General features: G+C 35.4%; 1 protein-coding gene across 9 annotated transcripts in view; it reads left to right on the top strand.

The window, feature by feature from the left end:
• LOC115214001 (apoptosis-stimulating of p53 protein 2) overlaps positions 1–17,613 on the top strand; it is a 210,716-nt gene extending 193,103 nt beyond the window's left edge. For all 9 annotated transcript variants that reach the window (XM_029783012.2, XM_029783010.2, XM_036504937.1 and 6 more), the window contains 6 exons: positions 106–305; positions 4,207–6,036; positions 11,467–11,600; positions 14,160–14,326; positions 15,999–16,198; positions 17,256–17,613. In XM_029783012.2, the coding sequence (XP_029638872.1) occupies positions 106–305; positions 4,207–6,036; positions 11,467–11,600; positions 14,160–14,326; positions 15,999–16,198; positions 17,256–17,303 (2,579 nt within the window). In that variant the 3' untranslated portion in view covers positions 17,304–17,613. The remainder of the gene's footprint in view (positions 1–105; positions 306–4,206; positions 6,037–11,466; positions 11,601–14,159; positions 14,327–15,998; positions 16,199–17,255) is intronic.
• The last annotated feature ends 4,032 nt before the right edge of the window (positions 17,614–21,645 follow it).

Genomic DNA, 21,645 nt, shown 5'->3' with positions numbered 1-21,645 from the left:
GTATAATGAGAATATTGATAACATTAACTGAAGTTTTGAAACTATGTTTTGAAACTGCATTATAAGTGATTCTTGTAAATAACAACCACTGATTTATGTCTTCAGATTCTGAACTGGAATCCATAAAAATTCTATTCACTGAGAAAGAAAAAGAATTAGCTTTGGCTGTGGCCAAGGTGGAGCAGTTAACAAAACAGCTTGAGCAGATACGAATTGGGGCATTTACAATAAATGGTAAGATCAATCCAGATCACCCCAACGCCATGGCTGCCATTGAACTGGACAAACTACGGAAGAAATTGGCGGTAAGTTAAATATTTTACTTTTCTGCAAGTTTTGCTTTATAGAATTAATCCCTGTTTGATGGGTGGGTCACAACCTAATATTCAAGTACAGAATGCTAGGGAGCCTTAACGAGAGGAAACATATAAAAAGTTATGGAGGTCTACTTACCTATTTCTTTATTACTCACAAGTGGCTAAACATAGAGGGGACAAACAATGACAGACACAGGTATTAAGTCGATTACATCGACCCCAGTGCGGAACTGGTACTTAATTTATCGACCCCGAAAGGATGAAAGGCAAAGTCAACCTTGACGGAATTTGAACTCAGAACATAATGACAGACGAAATACCGCTAAGCATTTCGCCCGGTGCACTAACGTTTCTGCCAGCTCGCCACCTTACCTGGCAAGTGATTTGATCTGAGTCCATGTGGTGAAACTAAACAAGTGCAGCATGAACAACATGTGCTAGTCATTCAAAAATACTCAGAGATTAACTTCACTTAAGCATTTATTGTTTGTAACTTGATGCAATGAAATGTTGTCAATGACCAGTTCTCAGTTTCACACAACAAAAACTGTAGCACCATATTACAAACAAATATTTAAGTGAAGTTAACAGTATTTGTGTGTTACTGAACGGCTAACATGTGTCTTCGATGCTGCAATCGTCATGTCACGAGTTGTCTTCTGTATTTGTTGATGTACTTAGACGTTAAATTGTATATGTATTTGAGAAAACTACCTAGCATTTTCCAGGAAATAAAGAACGAAGATGGTGTCAGTTTGTTGAATGAAAACCTTTTGCCTTTTTTTCAACTCTCAGACACCCATTGTGTATATATATATATATATATATATATATATATATATATATATATTAGTAAAAACGGTAAGATAACAAAAGAAAGAGACCTCAATATTATGTAAATAGAGGAAATTTTACATATTATTTTACAGATATATATATATATATGTGGAGGCGCAGTGGCCCAGTGGTTAGGGCAGCGGACTTGCGGTCGTAGGATTGCAGTTTCGATTACCAGACTGGGCATTGTGAGTGTTTATTGAGTGAAAGCACCTAAAGTTCCACGAGGCTCCAGCAGGGGATGGTGGCGATCCCTGCTTGTACTCTTTCGCCACAACTTTTTCTCTTTCTTCTGTTGGCCTGCTCGCTTAACCAGCGGGTAGAGTCATTTGAAGGCTAAAACAATGAAAAGCGCATTGTGACCAGCGATGTGTAGCAACATCTGATAGCCTGGTTATATATATATATATATATATATATTAGTAAAAACGGTAAGATAACAAAAGAAAGAGACCTCAATATTATGTAAATAGAGGAAATTTTACATATTATTTTACAGATATATATATATATATGTGGAGGCGCAGTGGCCCAGTGGTTAGGGCAGCGGACTTGCGGTCGTAGGATTGCAGTTTCGATTACCAGACTGGGCATTGTGAGTGTTTATTGAGTGAAAGCACCTAAAGTTCCACGAGGCTCCAGCAGGGGATGGTGGCGATCCCTGCTTGTACTCTTTCGCCACAACTTTTTCTCTTTCTTCTGTTGGCCTGCTCGCTTAACCAGCGGGTAGAGTCATTTGAAGGCTAAAACAATGAAAAGCGCATTGTGACCAGCGATGTGTAGCAACATCTGATAGCCTGGTTATATATATATATATATATATATATATATTAGTAAAAACGGTAAGATAACAAAAGAAAGAGACCTCAATATTATGTAAATAGAGGAAATTTTACATATTATTTTACAGATATATATATATATATATATGTGGAGGCGCAGTGGCCCAGTGGTTAGGGCAGCGGACTTGCGGTCGTAGGATTGCAGTTTCGATTACCAGACTGGGCATTGTGAGTGTTTATTGAGTGAAAGCACCTAAAGTTCCATGAGGCTCCAGCAGGGGATGGTGGCGATCCCTGCTTGTACTCTTTCGCCACAACTTTTTCTCTTTCTTCTGTTGGCCTGCTCGCTTAACCAGCGGGTAGAGTCATTTGAAGGCTAAAACAATGAAAAGCGCATTGTGACCAGCGATGTGTAGCAACATCTGATAGCCTGGTTATATATATATATATATATATATATATATATATTTCTCTTTATACACCACACTAAAGTTGTACACTTAAAACCCAAAGGACATTTCTCTCTGCTGCCTCTCAGTTTGCTAAAGATTCAGATGAACTCATTCTGTAAACACACTATATTATCTTAAGAGAATGACAAATACAATAGGTAATGTAGTTGTAAATATTCCTTGAAAAGAGATTGTCTTTCATCATAGCTCTAAGGTTGACTTGACTCTAGTCAAGAACAAAAATACATGAAATATGAAAGAATTCTTCTTTTTTCACTGGACCTTATAATCTGCCTATTCATTTCCTTTCATCTCTTCAAAATCAAATCTCTTACATTCACTTATGTAAATCTACCTTTCAAAATATTTAGACTGACACTTAAAATTGATGTTTTTGTTTAGATCCAGGTCAGTTCTGATTCCGATTCATCAGAATTATGACCAAAAATACTCAAATCATCATCATTTTGTCTTTACTAAAGTAGGAATGTATCCTGGATACGTGTCTCCTTCCTTCTTTGTGATGGTAAGGTGTAATTCAAAGATGTAGTTTAGAGGTTCTCTCTTTAAGTGTTATTGCCAGAAGCAGTAGAGCAATAGACAGAATGCCTTGGTGGATGCTGTGTGATTATGAAGTTTGCTTCCCAAGAAAACGGTTTTAGGTTCAATCCCACTGCATGGCACTTTGGGCAAATGTTTTCTACTGTAGTTCTGGGCTGACTAAAGCTTTGTGAGCAGATTTAGTTGACAAAAACTGAAAGGAGCCCATTATATATGTCAGTGTGTATACACACACATAAGGGTGGATAGACAGGGGTCTATCCACCCTTACATGGATAGACCCCTTTATATTACGTGGTGGTTTTTAACAAATAGCACAGTCATACAAGCAGTGTTCTTCATTTACTATACTGTGTGGTGACATGTCCAGTCTTGGTGAAATATTACCTTACTTGGAAACCTAATATTCAAGTACAGAATGCTAGGGCGCCTTAACGAGAGGAAACATATCAAAAGTTATGGAGGTCTAAAAGTTATGGTGGATCACAAGAAGAACATCCTGCCATAGAAAGTCTGCCTCAACAAATTCTGTCTGAACTATGGAAGCATGGAAAAGTAGACATTAAAACAATGTTGATGACAAAGAGGATGATGATGATGACAATATCAATGGTGACTTCTGAGTTCAAATCCTGTTACGGTCAGCTTTGTTTTTCATCTTGAAGTTAATAAATACTAATCAAGTACTGGGATCAATTTAAATATGTTTGTACCCCTGTCCTAAACTGCTTTTGCTTGTTTTTATGTTAGAAATTATTATTATTGTTATTAGTAACTATAACTAGTTGTAAATGTGGTGAATATCTTGTATGTATGAAGTTGGTTATTTATTTAGACATGTCTTTTACTTGTTATATTTATATATTTGTTTTGCAAGATTTTTGATGTGAAATCGTGTGTTGAAACAGATATTGTTGTATTTAGGAATGGTCATTTTGCCACTTTAGCCAATAAAAACACACGCACTATATATTTGGTGTTACTTTGCTTCAGCGTCATTTAGTAAGGAGAGACACACAAATAAGAAAGAAGAAAGCAAAGGACCACTGATGCGGTCACAGGAGTGTGACGAAAGAATTCTGGCCGAAATAAGATTAAGTTTAATGTAAAAAATGAATAACGCTGAAGCAAAGTAACACCAAATATATAGTGCATGTGTTTTTATTGGCTAAACTGGCAAAATGACCATTCCTAAATACGTCTTTTACTTGTTTTCACTAAACTAATATTTGTTCTAATGTTCTGTTTACTATATAGCTGCACAATAAACTGAATGAACAACAAAGCATCAAGATGAACAACCAGCAAGATTTGTTAATGAAAAAGAGGCGTGATGTGAGTCAGATGGATAAACGGATAGCAGAACTTCAGTTGAGATTGAAGAAACGTTTAGCACAACAATTGCAGCAGCAGCATCAGAAATCTAACAATGCTGGGCAGCAAAACAAGGTTCGACCGGCCAGTAACGTGGCTGCAGTTGAACCGTACCATCACGCTCCTCGCCATCAAAATATATCAGTTGATGAAACGCATTCTGATCTGGCATTCAGCAAGGAGAAACCGAAATATCAATCATTGCCTAATAATATATATAACAACCAAGAGAATATAGCCATCAATGAAACACCTGTTCCTGGTTTCAAAAAAACAAAACCTGATGATGTTATTGAAGACTATCAAATCCCTTTGGTTGTGTCAGTTGATAAATTTCCAACCAATGATGGAAATAACAGCAACTCTTCCCAGTATCCTACTAAAACAAAACAGATAAGTCCTTCAGTGAATAATGATACTCCTCCTAAATTCCCATCAAATCGGCTATCCGCAAATATTTCTAACTTTCTTCCAAAACCATTTGGAAGTACATACAGTACATCAATGTTGTCTGGCCGAGGAAGCAACTCGTCACAAAGCAATGTCATCCCAGATGAAGTGCGGCAAGATGGCAGTGGTCAAAGTTCACCTGCTACTAGTGAAACCTCTCAGAACGGTATTATGGTTCAGAATTTAAGTAACTTTGTGCCTTCTACTAAAAGCAACAGCCCGCAGTTTACCCAAGCAGATACTACTATTCCATCCAAGCAATTCCACTATAGTTCTCCAGAATCAAACAATTGTGACACAACTGATAGTGTACAGAAAAAACTAAATAATAATTTACCAGTTACATCAGTTAATGGCTCTACGTATAATGGTTCTGTAGATTATAAAAAATCTTTCAATTTACTTCAAAGTGAAACTTATGATGATATGAAAGAAAGCAAGCCAAATGCACAAATATCACCTACAATAACTAATGATAAGCCAACTTTGATGACATCCACCTCTAAAAATATTACATCTGATTCTGGCCTTACTCATTCTGTGAATACAGCATCAAGTAAACCTCAGTATGCTTCCAATAGTGTTATTGAGAATACCTACATGACACGACCCACTTTGCCTGAGAATCATTATGTGGCTTCTCTTCACCATGCAGAAAGTACACATCTGAATGGTAATCAGGGAGGTCAGGTTTCACAAACTGACCATACATCATCTGGTTTCCAAAACAAAGTAAAATCTATTTCTCCTTTGATTCCTTCAACACCAACACATCGAGATCTGGCATCTGATAAAGGGAGTTTCAAAGCAAATACTCCAAAGAATATGCGAAGAAAACATTCTGAGTTTGAGCATGAGGAGTATGTGAAGACTTTGAAAAAAACAGCTGATTCCAGTCGGTCGGTGTCCACTAGTTCCATTTCGGCAGTTTCGCAATACAAACCTGATACTAGTGATTACACCTCGTCTAATGATAACCGACATTGGCAGATAAATGGTGAAAACATTCCGGAAAGTGTAAATCAAACTTCCTCCTCCAATTCTTCTGGAGTTAGCAATGGAAACCAACAAAATAGTAGCAACAATAATACCAAAAGCAACAAGTTGAAAGGACCAACAACTAAAAACCTGCCCAAGAAGTCTCTTTTAAAGACCAATGGTTCCAAAAGCCACTCAAGAAGAGTATGTTTCGATCCTCTTGCTCTTTTGTTAGATGCATCACTAGAAGGAGAACTTGGACTTGTTATGGAAACGGCACATCGTGTAAGTTATAAGTACCTGCATTGTATCCTCACTTTCATTTCTTAGTATTTCATTTTGATTATTTAACTGTATTCTAAAAATTTATATTCTTATGAAAGACCAGGTTAAATACTTCAGTCTTTGCTTGTCCTGTATATTACATTGATACACAGCACATATTTCCCTGGTATCCATTCCTAATTTTTTTTTCAACCTTTACAGTAATTTGGGATTTATGAAAGTAAAGCTGTTTATTACTCAGAATGTACGAAACAAGGGCTAACTAAAAGTCTGAATACAAGCATGGATCATCATCATCATCATGTAGCATCTGTTTTCCATGCTGGCATGGGTTGGACAGTTTGACAGGAACTGGCCTGCAAGAGAGCTTCCCAGACTCCAATAGTCTATTTTGGCATCGTTTCTAAGGCTTCATGTCCTTATGAGGTGTACTGGGTGTTTTCTACATGGCACACGGGTGCTTTTATGTGGTACCAGCATGGATGCTTTTTACATGACACTGGCACCTGATGTTTAGAGCAAATTTATGAAAATGCTTTTGACAGGTATAGGGCTAAGAAATACTTTAAGCTGACCTAATAGAAGTATCAATAATGTTTTCTTTTATAATAAGTATTAATAATAATTTTACTTATTTGCATTATACTATTATGTTGTTGTTGCATATTTCCCATTGAGTCCTTATATGATTACTACTTAAACTTTGAAAGTAAAATTATTCAATCTATAAGGGATAAAAATATTAATTTCAAAGTTTGACACATGGCCAGCAATTTGAGGAAGTGGATAAGTTAATTACATCAACCCCAGTGTTCAGCTGGTACTTATTTTATTGACCCCAAAAGGATGAAAGGCAAATGAAATGATGCTAAGCATTTTGCCCATGTTTACGATTCTGCCAGCTCACTGCCCCAGAATTTTGAAATATTTCTTTCATGATCCAGATATTCTGAGATATTTCGGAACAAGGTCTTGAAGATTCTGATTATGCCTCTCTTTCTCTCTGCTTTTCCTCTCTCTCTCTCTCTCTATTTCTTTCTCTCTCTCTCTATTTCTCTCTCTCTCTCTCTCTCTTTCTCTCTCTCTCTCTCTCTCTCTCTCTCTCTCATATATATACACCAACACAAGGCTACCATTTTCAAAGGAGACTGTTTGTGATACTTATTTTATTGATTCCCATATGAATGACTTGCAAAAGTTGGTCTAGAACTCAGAACAAAAGCAACATGGTGTTTAGCTTTAATACTGTAGTTATGCATTATTTATTTCTGTACCCATTCTTACAGTCACTGCACTAATTAATAATAATTACTATTTCTAATTTAGGCATAAGGCCAATAATTTTGAGGGAAGAGGGTTGGTCAGTATCATTGACCCTAGTTCTTGACTGGTTCTTATTTTATTATCCCTGGGTGGATGAAATACAGAATTGACTTTGGCAAGATTTGAACTCAGAATATAAAGATCTAGAATGAAAGCTGGAAGATATTTTTTCTCTGTGCTCTAACAATACTGTCAGCTTGCCACTTTATAACTGTTTCTAAATCAGGCCAGCATATTTTTTTCTTATAAAGAAGTTAAAAAAAAGGTGTTAGTTGATACCATCAACCCAGTAATCAACTGATACTTGATTTTATTGATCCCAAAAGGATGGAAGGCAAAGTTGGCCTTCATGGGATTTGAACTTAGAATAAAAGAATCAGGAGAAATCTCACAAAGCATTTGTTCTGATGCTCTAACAGTTCTGCTAGTTCACTCAATATTAATAATCATTTCAAATATCAGCACAAGACTAGCAATTTTGGATGAGTGGGTAAGTTGATTGCATCAACACCAGATTACAATTAGTACTTATTTTATTGACCGTGAAAGGATGAAAGGCAAAGTCAACCTCGGCTATATTTGAACTGAGAACATAAAGACAGACAAAATGCCACAAAGCATTTTGCCTGGTGTGCTAAAAATTCTGTCAGTTCACCATGTTTATAATAATAATAATAATAGACTATCTTGTTGAAGACGATATATGAGTGTTCAGTTTTTTGCCAAATAACTTGCTCAAAGGATTTGTTCATGGTGATCAAATGTATGTGCCATGCATTAGCTCTGTCAAATTGATGTTGTCTGAGCGAGTGCAGTGTACCATGCATCAGATGTTGAAGTGATCGCAGAGCAACTTAAGATGAAGTGTTTTGCTCAAGAATACAGTGCATTTGTGAGTGCAGCACCCTAACTGCGTTTGTGAGTGCAACATCCTAACCACTAGGCTATATGCCCTCGGTAAATAATAATAATAATAGTAATAATCCCTTCTACTAAAGACACAAGACCTGAAATTTCTTGAAAGGGGACTAGTCGATTACATCGACCCCAGTGCTTCACTGGTACTTAATTTATCAACCTCAAAAGGATGAAAGGCAAAGTTGACCTCATCAGAATTTGAACTCAGGACACAGTGATGGGCGAAATACTGCATTTTATCAAGCTGCTAACAATTCTGCCAGCTCGCCACCTTCGATGATGATGATGATGATAATAATAATAATAATAATAATAATGATAATGATGAGGATGATGATAACAACAATTGTGTTTTTCTTTTTAGCTTCACTAAATCTAGCAATGTCTCAGCTGAGGGAAACCTAGAAAATTTAGTTGGTAATCTAATCCATATGTATATGTCATGTCTGCTTATGTATCTGAAGAAGCTGCTTTCAGTATATGCATCTTTAACATAGAGCTATGGTTTCTCTTCCTCTCCTCTTCATTCCACAAAGTCATGAATGTTGCTGTTGCTTCCGCCTTAATGAATATTTCCCTTCTTAATAAGGGTTGATGGTAGTGGTTAACTTAGAGAGGGCCAGGGAGCATGTATTCTATGGCAGCTACAACAACCATCCAACTTGTCTTAAATATGATCCAATCAACCAACTCCCATCCCATCTTTACAAAATCCTTTTCTACTTATATCTCCATATTTTTTTGTTTTTTGTAATTTTTAGCTTGGTATTTTTGGTTGGTGTTGTGGTGGGTAATTATCCTATCATATTTCCCACTGACTTATACAACTGTTGTAGTGTGGTTCCTAGAGGATGAGGAAAAGATCCCTCAGCTGTTTGTTCTTCAAATGAAGAAATCATATACTAAAGAATACATTTTATCTTACATTTACTCTAAATTCCTATTAGAGGTTAGAATTCTATTATTAGATCATACAGCAATATTACAAAAATGAGAATACTTTATCAAATTTCATGTGTATGCAATTGAAGTGGTATAAAATAAAAATAGCCATTTATGTATCAATGTATATACAGCATTGGACAGGCACGTTACTGCAATTTATTGTCCAAGATAAAACTTCATATTGTGTTTAAAAATACAATATATATATAAAATATTGGAAGAAGATAAAAATTCCCCTTCAGTATATCATTTCTTAAGAGTGTCTTTTATTTTTTATCTTTTAATTCTTTACGCATTAGACTGCATTCAGGCTGAGGTACCAACTTGAAGAATTTTTGTTGGAATGAATTAATCCTAGTTCAAATATTTCCAAAGGCCAGTACTTACTCTCTTGGTTGCTTCTGCTCCACCTCTAAGTTAATGGGTCATAAACAAACCAACATATATATATAACCTGTATAATATATATATATATATATATAAATGAATGAATGAATCTAATATATATAATATATATATATAAATGAATGAATCTAATATATATATATATATATATATATAGTAACAGAAAAGAGGAATTTTGGTTGTCCCCACGTGGTGGATTGTAATGTATATAAGAAATTAAAAAAGGAGAATACGCACACTTACATGGTTTTAATATAATTTTTAATATATCGACCGGTTTCGCAATCGCTATTCATGATATAATGTTTAATTTATATGAATATATATTTTTTCTTAAGAAGAAATTTGCTCCATGTTGTTTGTAATGAAATTCACGAGTGAATGACTTCACAAGTAGACAAATAAAGGGAGGTAATTGGTTGTTATTTTTGTTATTGTTGTGTGTAGGGGAGATAACTGTTCAGCTTTCGCTAATGGGTGAGGATTAAATATGTGTACAGAAAAGAGACAAGTTTAAAAAGGGATTTATGAACAGTGATGTAATATGTAAAAATAGAAAAGTTGGTTATGCGTGCATATTAAGACATGTTTTATATTTTTCAATGAAAAAAGTTTCTCTATTTAAGCATTCTAGTTGAGAGATTGTGTCTTTGCACTGGTAGAAAGGGAAGACTGTAAAATTTGGTTTGATGTTACCTGCACATTTTTTTATGTGTTCACTAACGTATATGTATATATATATATACATATATATATACATATATATATATATATATATATATATATATATATAAAACATATACATATATATATATAACATATGTATATATATAACATATACAGTTTCTCTCTATCAAATCCACTCACAAGGCTTTGGTTGACCTGAGGCTATAGTAGAAGACACTCAAGTTACTAAGCTGTGGGACTGAATGCAGAACCTTGTGGTTGGGATGCAAGCGTCTTGCCACACAGCCATTCCCTAAATTTTATGTTGGATAAAAACTGCAATTACTTCCCTGTCATTGCTGTATACACATTAAGTATGATACATGGATACCTATTGAATTTATTCAAGAGTTCAATTAAAAACACTATCAAAAGATTTTTCTTTAGATATAATTTGAGCAAAACACTGTAAAACTACAGAGTAACAGGAATTCTTCAAAACTAAAATTTGTGTCTCTGTGAATGTTTGAATTAAATTTTTTTTTTTTTTTACCTGTGTGCATGTATTAACAATCATTGCTCTCTCTCCAGCTTCCTTTAATCTGTCACACATCTTCAGAGTATGTCTATTAATATTAATGATGATGATAATAATAATAATAATCACAGCTATCTATCTTCAGGGGTGTTCTACCCTGTCAAATTTTCACATTGGTTTATTTATGAACAACTAGTGCTATTTCTGGGTGATTTGCTCCATTATATGACCTGACATGGAAAATATATCAAACAAGATAATACAGTGAACAGGATTAATAACTAGACAAATTTAAACAATTTACTAATATTAAAGAGATACTAAATCTGTGAACTGCCAGAATCGTTAGTTTGCCGGGCAAAATGGTTAGCGGCATTTCATTCATCTCTGTTCTGAGTTCAGATTCTGCTGAGTTTGACTTTGCCCTTCATCTTTTCAGGTTTGATAGAATTAGTACCAGTGATCACTGGATTTGATGTAATCAATGTACTCCCTTCCTCAGAATTGCTGGATTTGTGCCAAAATTTGAAACCAGTATTAAATACTATTTCCTACTCAGACATTTTTAGCTTTTACCTTGTCTTCTTTAATTGAATAAGTTATTAATTGTTATTAATTTGTATTTGTTTATCCAGGTATCAAATGCCAGTGCATCTAACGAGGAAGGTATCACTCCTCTGCACAATGCCATATGTGCAGGACACCATGATATTGTGAAGTTTTTGGTTGAGTTTGGCTGTGATGTTAATGCCCCTGACAGCGATGGATGGTAAGATTGTGTTGTTATTTAACACCAGATAAACTCTGAGGAAAGATGTTCTGGTTATGACCATCTCATCTTTTTTTCAGTCATAGTCTATCTAAAGCTACATTGTCAAATGTGTCCTTTATTTTTTTTTTTTTTCAAGATGGTGGTAGTGCAATTTTGAGGGAAACTTCTCTGTTATTTCTAGCTGATTACATAGATTCTCTTCTATTGGCTCTAAGCTTATGTTTTAACTTGACAGAGGCCCTCCTTATTTTGGTGGTTTTGATGGGGATCAAGTCTAGACATCCCCATGATAGGATCTTGTGGAGATATCCTAATGATGATAATGATATGCATAAAATCTGGTCATCAAATCCAAGTAGAGATTTCAAACGTAAAATCTTCAAAGCCACAGTTGAACCAAAATAGTGTATATGGCTCAGAAACCTGGACGTTATCAAAGAAGCTTGAGAGGCGGTTGGATGGAACTTACACTTGCCTCCTTATGAGAGCTCAAAATCTCTCGTGGAAGCATCATCCAACCAAAGTACAAATATATGGGAAATTACCACCTGTATCATCTCTCATGAAAGGCATGAGAGTCCAGTTTGCTGGACATTGTTGTAGAGCTGAAAATGAGGTAATTTCTACTCTTCTCTTCTGGAAGCCATCCGCTCGCGATACCAGAGGGCGCACACTCTCCTACCCTGATGTAATCTCCAGGGATACCTGCATCCAGCAACAGGACCTCCGTAATGCTATGATGGACCATGAAGTCTGGCGTAACATAGTAAATTCCATTGTCTCGACCACGGTCAAACGATGATGATGAATGATAATGCAGTTGTTGTAGCTGTTGTTTAACCTTGGGTTAGCCCGTATCATGCTGACCTATAATCAATGATGTTCCAGTCAAGATATCTTTATTGTATCTAGTATTACATTGCTAGTGTGTTCTTCCTCCTTTTTTAGATGATAGAAGTAGTTTTTAGCAGGCTGAGTGACTGTGTAAAGGCTTAACCAGTTTGCTCAATAACAGTAAAGTAAGCCACCTTGCAGAAGAGAAAGTGGGTGTACAACATAACCAGCTTCTTAAGATTCGATACTAATCTTTAAGGTTAAAGGAATTGATCTGTTGGGTTTACGTCTTTGTTAATTTTCCTGTTTGTATCCTACAGTACTTTGTGCAGTGTATTGAGATGCTTTAGGCTTAGACCTACAGAACCATCTTGTGTAGTTATATGTATGTATGTATATATAAATTTGAATGAAAGCTATCCACATTGTTGTTGACTAATCTGTGTCAGTTGTTAATCTAGTTGACATGTAGCAAAGAGATCTATAACCAACAATCTCAATGTTCTTCATGTGTTCCCATTTTTCACCACTAAGTTACGCTCACTATATATCGCTGGTATTTATTGGACCACGACAGGCTTCTGATGTCTGAGTAACTCATCCATGTGCTGGCTATGATTTTTTTTTAAGGGCTTAAAATATGATGAAGCTTTACTTAAAACTGTAGGATTTATTTTTTATAGGTTAGATTTGACCTTTGTATCCTTTGATAACATGACCTCACTAGAACTTCTCTGATTGGTTCATGTCATTAATTTTATTATTTTCTGGACCCACTTTTAGTGTATGTATTTACAAGATTTATATATTGCTGCTTGTTGGTTGTTTTGATTGTCATTTATCACTAGCTATCTTATCTACAAAACAGACCAGTGCATATTCATTATTGATATCTTAGTTTAGGAATAAAGGTTCCTATTTTGAATCCAGTGTGGATTAAGACACCTGATAATAATCAGAAATCAAATAAAACATTGTACAGAATAGACATTAAATGATGATGATGATGATGATACAGGCATGGCTCTGTTGTTAAGAATTTTGATTCCCAACCACATTGTTCAGTTTCATTTCCACTGTATGGCATCTTGGTTAAATGTCTTCTGTGCCACCTAAAGCCCATTTTATATGTGTGCTTGTATGATTTTCTATTTCCCTCATGTTTTTGTGTACATTTTGCTTACTGGTAGTAAACAATAGCTTTGCTATTGGTGTAATCTGTTTGCAGTCCACTATGAAAGCATGTTCAAGTTTCTTGATATACCATAACATTTTTTATTCATTTTAAAAACATTTTTGTGATATTTGTAAACAAAAAGGTTTTCTTCAGCGTCATTTCTTTTCAATTCTTCCCATAAGCTTGTCTGAGCAGTTTGTTGTTTGGAAACAGGTGGAAGTTAGCAACAGAAATGGTAGCTGGTCAAAGAAAACTCTGCCCTACTTTCATCTGACTATGCAAGCTTGGAAAAGCAGACTGAGGAATTTAAATACAAGGTTTATAATTAGGAAAATTACAATTGCATTAATAAGAATTCATCTTAGACATTATGATAATTGGCTTATTTTGTTCTAGGGATGCCAAGGTAATTGATGTGCTTGAGAGAAGATATAGCTGTTATATTTAGAAGTTAAGCTACAAACCCTTTCATTGAATCCACCATCAAACAATGTTGTAGATATTTGTCAGCCTAATGTCATTTCATTCCACATCTCTTTCTACAGGACGCCTCTCCATTGTGCTGCATCTTGTAACAATTTATACATGGTGCAGTTATTAGTGAACCATGGTGCCTGTATATTTGCAACAACACTCAGTGACCATGAGACTGCTGCCAAGAAATGTGAGGAAGGTGAAGCTGGTTATGAGATATGCTCTGATTATCTTTACAGTAAGTTATTCACGTTAATATTATTTTATTCATTTAAACAGCTACTTTATTTAAATGTTTGTTATTGATTTTTCCACAGATTAATGACTGTCGTGTAAAATATACTAAATTGAATACTTAGATAATTTTATCTCAGAATGGCAATAATTGCTGTATTATTGAAAGCTAATCTCATTTCTGGAAAATTAGAAAGAAAATTTGGTATACACACACCCATGTGTGTGTGTGTTTGTGTGTGTGTAGATTCTTGAAGGGCTTTCTCCATAGATTTTTATACAGAAATTTTAGAAGCATATATTGCAACAGTTTAGCATTTAAAGGCTTACATTTATTTAATTACCTTCTAAAAGAATCAACCATATTTTCCCTTAAGACATACTAGAAAAGTTGTGATGAAGAATAGTACATTTGTCCCAAATAAACTATCAGTAAAAAGTTTTAAGTAGAATAAAGCAGTTTTCTTCAAATTAAATGTGACAAAGATTGATCCTCATTATATACAACAGCAAAGGTGTCTACAACAACAAAGACAGTCAGATACATATTTTACTGAAAGGAATATTGACAATTATTGTATATTATTTTAAAATATTGAATATTATATTTTTGTGGCTAAATCTGTAACACAGATATTGACCTTCCCAGAGTTGGTAATTAACTGTGATAGTTCTGTCTGTTCTTGGATCATCATCATCATCATCGTTTAACGTCTGCTTTCCATGCTAGCATGGGTTGGACGATTTGACTGAGGGCTGGCGAACCAGACTCCAATCTGATCTGGCAGAGTTTCTACAGCTTGATGCCTTTCCTAACGCCAACCACTCTGAGAGTGTAATGAGTGCTTTTACATACCACCGGCACGAGGGCCAGTTAGGTGGTACTGGCAACGGCCACGCTCAAATGGTGCTTTTTATGTGCCACCTGCACCATTTGAGCATGGCCGTTGCCAGTACCACCTAACTGGTCCTCGTACCGGTGGCACGTAATAGCACCCACTACACTCTCGGAGTGGCTGGCGTTAGGAGTGGATGTGTAAGATATAGAATCTGGTTTCTCAGAGCAGCAACACCTTACTAATACCTTTCTCCCCAGTAAGAGTACTATATCTACTGCATGGTGAAGTGATATTTCAGTCTACACACCATTCATGGTTGTGTACAATGTTATACATTTGGTTTAACAGTTAAAGACATCAGTAATTTTATACACCTCAGATTTTACAATTGCTGTTTCAATAATTCTATACATCAGATTTCACCAACAGAATGTATTAGCAACTCTACACATCACAGCTTCTATAGTCATAGGTCCTCTCTGCCATAACCCACATCTGATGTATGAGGGGATGCTGAAAAGTTCCTGGCTTTCAGTAAAAGAAAATACAGGAGGATCAGTTAATTATGATTTATATACAACATATTCCCCTTTCAGATTCACACACTTGTTACAGCAGTCTTTCAGTTTTTCTAAGCCCTGTGAAAAAACTTGGAAGTTTGGGCCTCCAACCAGGCCTTTCATGATACCCTCAAGCCCAAGAACTTTTCAGCACCCTCTTGTATGTTGACCCAAGCTGAACGTTATTTCTGCTTTATCTTTAGTTAAACAAAAAAAGGCAGTTTTTACCAATTATTAACTAAACTACCTGCTTGTATTTTTTCTTTTTTTCTTTTAGGTGTGCAAGAAAAACTTGGAATTGTCAATAATGGTAAAGTGTTTACAATATTTTCGTATGAAGCCCAGAATTCTGATGAACTCACCTTCAAGATAGGTGAAGAGATAACTGTCCTACGCAAGGGAGATGAGAATGAGAAAGAATGGTGGTGGTCTCGTATTAAAAATCGTGAAGGCTATGTTGCTAGAAACATGATAGGAGTAAGTACTCTGCAGTTTTCATTTCTTTTAATGACACAACTTATCTCGATTTTCATTCTGTTAGGTACATATAAATGCTGGGATGGCTGTGTGATAAGCAGTTTGCTTCCCGACCACATGGTTCTCGGTTCAATCCCATGGTGTTGCATGTTAGGCAAGTGTCTTCTCTTGAAGCCTTAGGCCAACCAAAGGCTTGTGAGTGAATTTGGTTGAGAAAAATTTAAAGAAGTCCATCATATATGTGCATGTGTTGGTCCTTCACCACTAGCTGACAGCCACTGTTGGTTTGTTTATGTTCCTCATAACCTTGGGGGTTCAACAGACTAGCAGAATAAGTACCTGGCTTAAAAGTAAGTACAGAGGTTGATTTGTTTGACTAAAACCTTCAAGGTAATGTCCCAGCATGGCTGCAGTTCAATGACTGAAGCAAATAAAAGATGAAAAGTGCATAAGGTATTTGAGGACAGTTATATACTTACACAAAAATGACCCTTAGAAATGGACAATAATGCCTTTTTACTGAAAAAGGTTTTGAGGACAAGAGTAAACATATTATAAATCTCTGAACAGTAACCGCTCGACGACGTAAAGTATACTAGCCATATCAATATGGCTAACCACTAAGGGTGGGTGTTACTGTAGCTTTTAGCCCCAGGAGATCATCGTCTCCAGCTGGCTTTAGGCACACTTTCTGTGCTCTTATATTTGCAAAGGGAGGTCATCCTCTCTCGTAACCTAAGCGATACGCACGGACTGCAGTTTCGAGTGCAGTCCGTGCTGTAGAAAATCGATCAATAAACGCTGTCCAACCCGTGCTAGCATGGCAAAGTCGATGTTAAAAGGATCCTGATGTAATGCTTATTTTCATCTGTCTAGCTAGCTATACATTGTATTTGCATTCATGTATACACATTTCTGTTTGTAGGTATTTTATTAATGTATACATTTTTGTTTATCTACCCAATTAGCTATTTGTGTTTGTATTTATTTATGTATAAGTGAATTTATATAGCTATATGTACCACTCATTCCATCTTATTTGCTTTTGTTTTTTCAGTTACAACCAAGGATACTGGCAGAGGAAAGCCGTTGGTCAAACAGCTAACAGAGTTAGCCAGCCAAAGTTGTTTTGTTACACTTTAGTTTATACTCACTGTAGTCATCTTAATCTTGATCTGATACATGCTCATCCCTGTTATCATCATCATCATCATCATCATCACTCATTGGTAATAGAATACTTGTGTTTCTGTAAATATTCGATTAGTTTGGCTACAGTTGAGTTGGTTTACAGACACATTTGAACAATAACAAAGCACAACAGAACTGTCTCTGATTACTTACTCCAATGACAGTGATCAATCAAACCACATTCATTTGTTATCCCACATTCAACCATCTCATTAAGAAATCATTATATATATATATATGTATATATATATATCTGTATAATAAAACCTAACTCTATAATACTTCCTTTGATTTCTTTAATCTGTTTGTCAATCCCTCAACTACATTTAAAACACTGCTCACTCTCCAAGCTACTGGTCATTCTGTACACTACTAGTTTCTTTATCATTTTTCATTTGTTTGTTTTGACTCCTTTCCTACATTGGTAGGGCTGTTAACATTCTATATCTGCTGGAAGGTTGGCAAATCAAGGTGCTCAATTAAGCTGGAGCTTGTTTGAAATTTAAGTCAAGTAGAGACTTAGCAGGATGGAAAGGGATTAAGATGGATCAGAATAGGGTTGGTCATAGTAATTCAGTTGCTTGAAGTGAGCGGCTAGGGTGGGCCCAAAATGCTTATAGACTTTAATAGCTTTGTTTACTACTATAAATGAAAAATTACTGTAATCTGTAACATTTTCCCCTTAATTTGTCACTGTAATCCTTATCAGTTACACCTCTCCTTTACACATGCATACATAAATATATAATATATGCATGCATGTATACATATATATACACACACACACACATCTATGTATGCATATATATATATATATATATATATATATATATATATATATATATACATCCACACATATAGACATCCACACACCATATATATGTATCCACATATGTATATATATGTGCATGTATGTATGGAGATATATATAAATATATATAATATGGGGGTTTAGTTCATGGATAAACAACTAGGTATGCTAGATAAGTACTGTAATGGATTACTAGGGCTCCACGGTTATAGCCAAGGTGGTAGTTATGGAGCCATTGCAGATTTCTGATTTAGTGGATATATAATTGTTTAAGGGGACAACAAACGTTAAGGCAAGACAAACATCTCAAGTCATATACATCATTATTATTATTATTGGAAAGAAATTCAAAGTCTTACAGCTACTTCTGAGATATTTCGTCATCGGAGACAAAAGGGAAAATGAGAAGGATATAGATTAATGAAATGACGACATAGAGGACAGGAATAAAGGAATAAGGAGATGAAGAAAAGGAAGCATAAAAGTTCACAGTTCAACTTTCCAATCATGTAGAAGTCAGTCTAAGTCCTTAGGTGCAATCCTGCGTAAATCCATGTAGGTTAAAATCCTGACCACGCAAAATAAATAAATGGATTTATGCAGGATTGCACCCAAGGACTTACGGACTGACTTCTACATGATTGGAAAGGTGAACTGTGAACTGTTATGCTTCTTTTTCTTTGTCACCTTATTCCTTTACTCCTGTCCTCTATGTTGTCATTTCATTAATTCATACCCTTCTCATTTTCCCTATTTGTCTCTGATGATGGAATATCCCATACTCTGTGATATCCCAGAAACAGCTGTAAGTCTTTAAATTTTTTTCCAATAATAATGTGTGTGACGTGAGATGTTTTACCTTGCTTTAAAGTTCGTTGTTCTCTTTAACAATTACACACACACACACACACACACGTGTATACACACATGCATACACCCCTTCTTCTTCACTTATGACTAAGTTCGATTCTGACTGACAGGTTGTAAATCAATGTATGTCAGATTTATATTTTTCAACACTATTTTCAATCAAATGGATTATAAAAATATAAAACAGAAATTTAATCCATAATTATTGTACATAATGTGAAAAATACTCTTCATTTGAAAGTTCTTTTGTCTTATAAACTAGCAACTACTCTATTTCTTGTATTTCCCATTCTAATTCTAGATTGTCTTTTCTAATTGTATTCACCTTCTTTCCACCTTCAAACTGCTAGATAATCTGCATTTTATAGTCTAAATTAAGTCTTCCTTGATTTCTTAGCTGGTGCATCTGTAGATGAAAGCATTTTCCTTTTACAGGTCATTTTAGTGGTATTTCAGACACAGTTGCTACAAATCCACATGCAACTGATGTTTGAAAGTGACTGAGTGAAAGACAGTGGCAGGCAGTGAATGCCTGGGTCTGCAGGAGGCCTTCATTGCCAGATGCTGCCATAGTTATCATACACACAGCTGCCCCACGTCTGAAAATCGATTATTTATTTATTATGGTCATAAGTGCAGATGGTCTTAAGTTGTATAGGTCATAAGTCTAGGAGAAGGTGTGTGTGTGTGTGTGTGTGTGTGTGTGTGTGTATATATATATATATATGTGTGTGTGTGTGTGTATGCATATGAACAATGGAAATGAATGGTGAGGAGACAACTGCCTTAGGACAGTATGGTTAATACACTTTAAAAATATTGGAAAGTTATAGTTTTATTAGTGTAATGATAGCAGTGCCAATGATAATGGATATTTATAATTTAGTATCTGCATGCCAGTGATGTTTGACAAAATTCTGAAATAACCTACAAAATACTAGAATTTAATATATTTAAGAAATGAACAGGTTCAGCTTTTATGGAGTTGTATTGTTGTCCTTAGCCCCATTCCAGCTGTGACTGGGCCAATCTATAACACACTGCTGGCTGAACAAGTAGATGTGTCCCACATATCTGTTGCTTAAATTGTACCTAATTTAGAACTATGTTAACTGCTCCAGCCTGCAATGATGAATTGCATGGAATACAGTGTGACAGCCTGGATATGAAGTACAGTGTCTAATTCATTCCTGTACACATGCAGATTCTGGTGGTGGCCATACAGAGGCAAGCAATGTGGATTTGGTCAGCATCACAATTACTGAGTCTCTGAATATATTGTTGGTGATATACATCTCAACACAGTGTTGTTTTTTGAAGCTGTTGTTAATGTATCATAGAATTTTGTAACTACCTATTTTTGAGTTTGTTTGTTTTTTTCCACAGTGGTATATGTCTGTGCCTACATTTAGCTTAACAGTATAAGCATGTAGTCTTTCATATTGTTTAGAAGTCAAACAGCATTTCCCAGATCAATTATTAAAAAAAAAATCCCATAAAACTTCGAATAACAAGTGCAAATTTATTTTTCTTTCTTAAATTAAATTTTTTGCTATTAATAGAACTAATAAAGATATTTATTTGTTTTACAATTTGCTAATGAAAATACAAAAAAATCTTATTTTCTAAAAAGAAATGGAAAACATATTGCCAATTCAGTGGCAGTGGTTCAATCCTACAATTCTGTGTATATAGCATGTGTCCATTACTCTAGTGTTGAATTGACCTGTAGCTTCTGAAGGAAATTTGGTGGATGGAAATTGTGCAGAAACTTTTTTTTATGTGTGTGTGTCCATCCTTTTCTTCCCCATAATTAGTGGTTCAACCAATATTTAACCTTATATCTTCCAATTTTTTCTTTGTTAGCCACACAGGGCTGCACACAGATGGGACAGATTACAAAGTAGAGCTTTTCTTTTTTTGGAGGAAAAAAAAAAGGTGGGGTAGGTTTTCGATTAAAAGGGAAAGGAAAAAAGGGGAAAAAGAAAAAAAAAAATGATCAATAGGGATCGTGTATCACAGTGTTATGATGTACGGTGTAAAGGGGGAAGCAGATAAGGTTTATCCGTGGGAAGAAAAGTCTACAGAAAAGACCACGGTAAGCTCGATCAATATTGTTACATGTTACCACATTTGTTTGCAAGTGGGTAAACCTCTGTTTTCAATTTCTGGGTTCATAGGATTATGCTCAAGGTGGCTTCGTCATTCATACGTGCCATCCTTACTTACATTCACCCATCTTTTTTTAAAACATTCGCTAGACAAAACTTGCCTCTCTACCCTCACTTTCCTTTTCAAGTGATACTTGAAGAAGTTGATGAGAGATTGTCCGGAGAGGAAAGTGTTTCTCTCCAATCCTTTCAGACGCGTCCACTATTCTTTCGCCATAGCCACAAGGATGATGAAAATAGCTCTTCCTTCCCGTTTGAAGGAAGGAGGCGTGACAATATTGACGATAGACTCGGCTGATAAACCGACTCATCCCACACGTGACAGTAGTTGTTCGACATAAGCTCACAGTTCGGAAATTGTTGGACACTGCACGATTGCGTGCAGAATGGTTTCGTCGCTCTGA

Source organism: Octopus sinensis, linkage group LG7 (genome assembly GCF_006345805.1).
Source record: "Octopus sinensis linkage group LG7, ASM634580v1, whole genome shotgun sequence".
Lineage (NCBI taxonomy): Eukaryota > Metazoa > Mollusca > Cephalopoda > Octopoda > Octopodidae > Octopus > Octopus sinensis.
This window is presented reverse-complemented; position numbering and strand designations above follow the sequence as displayed.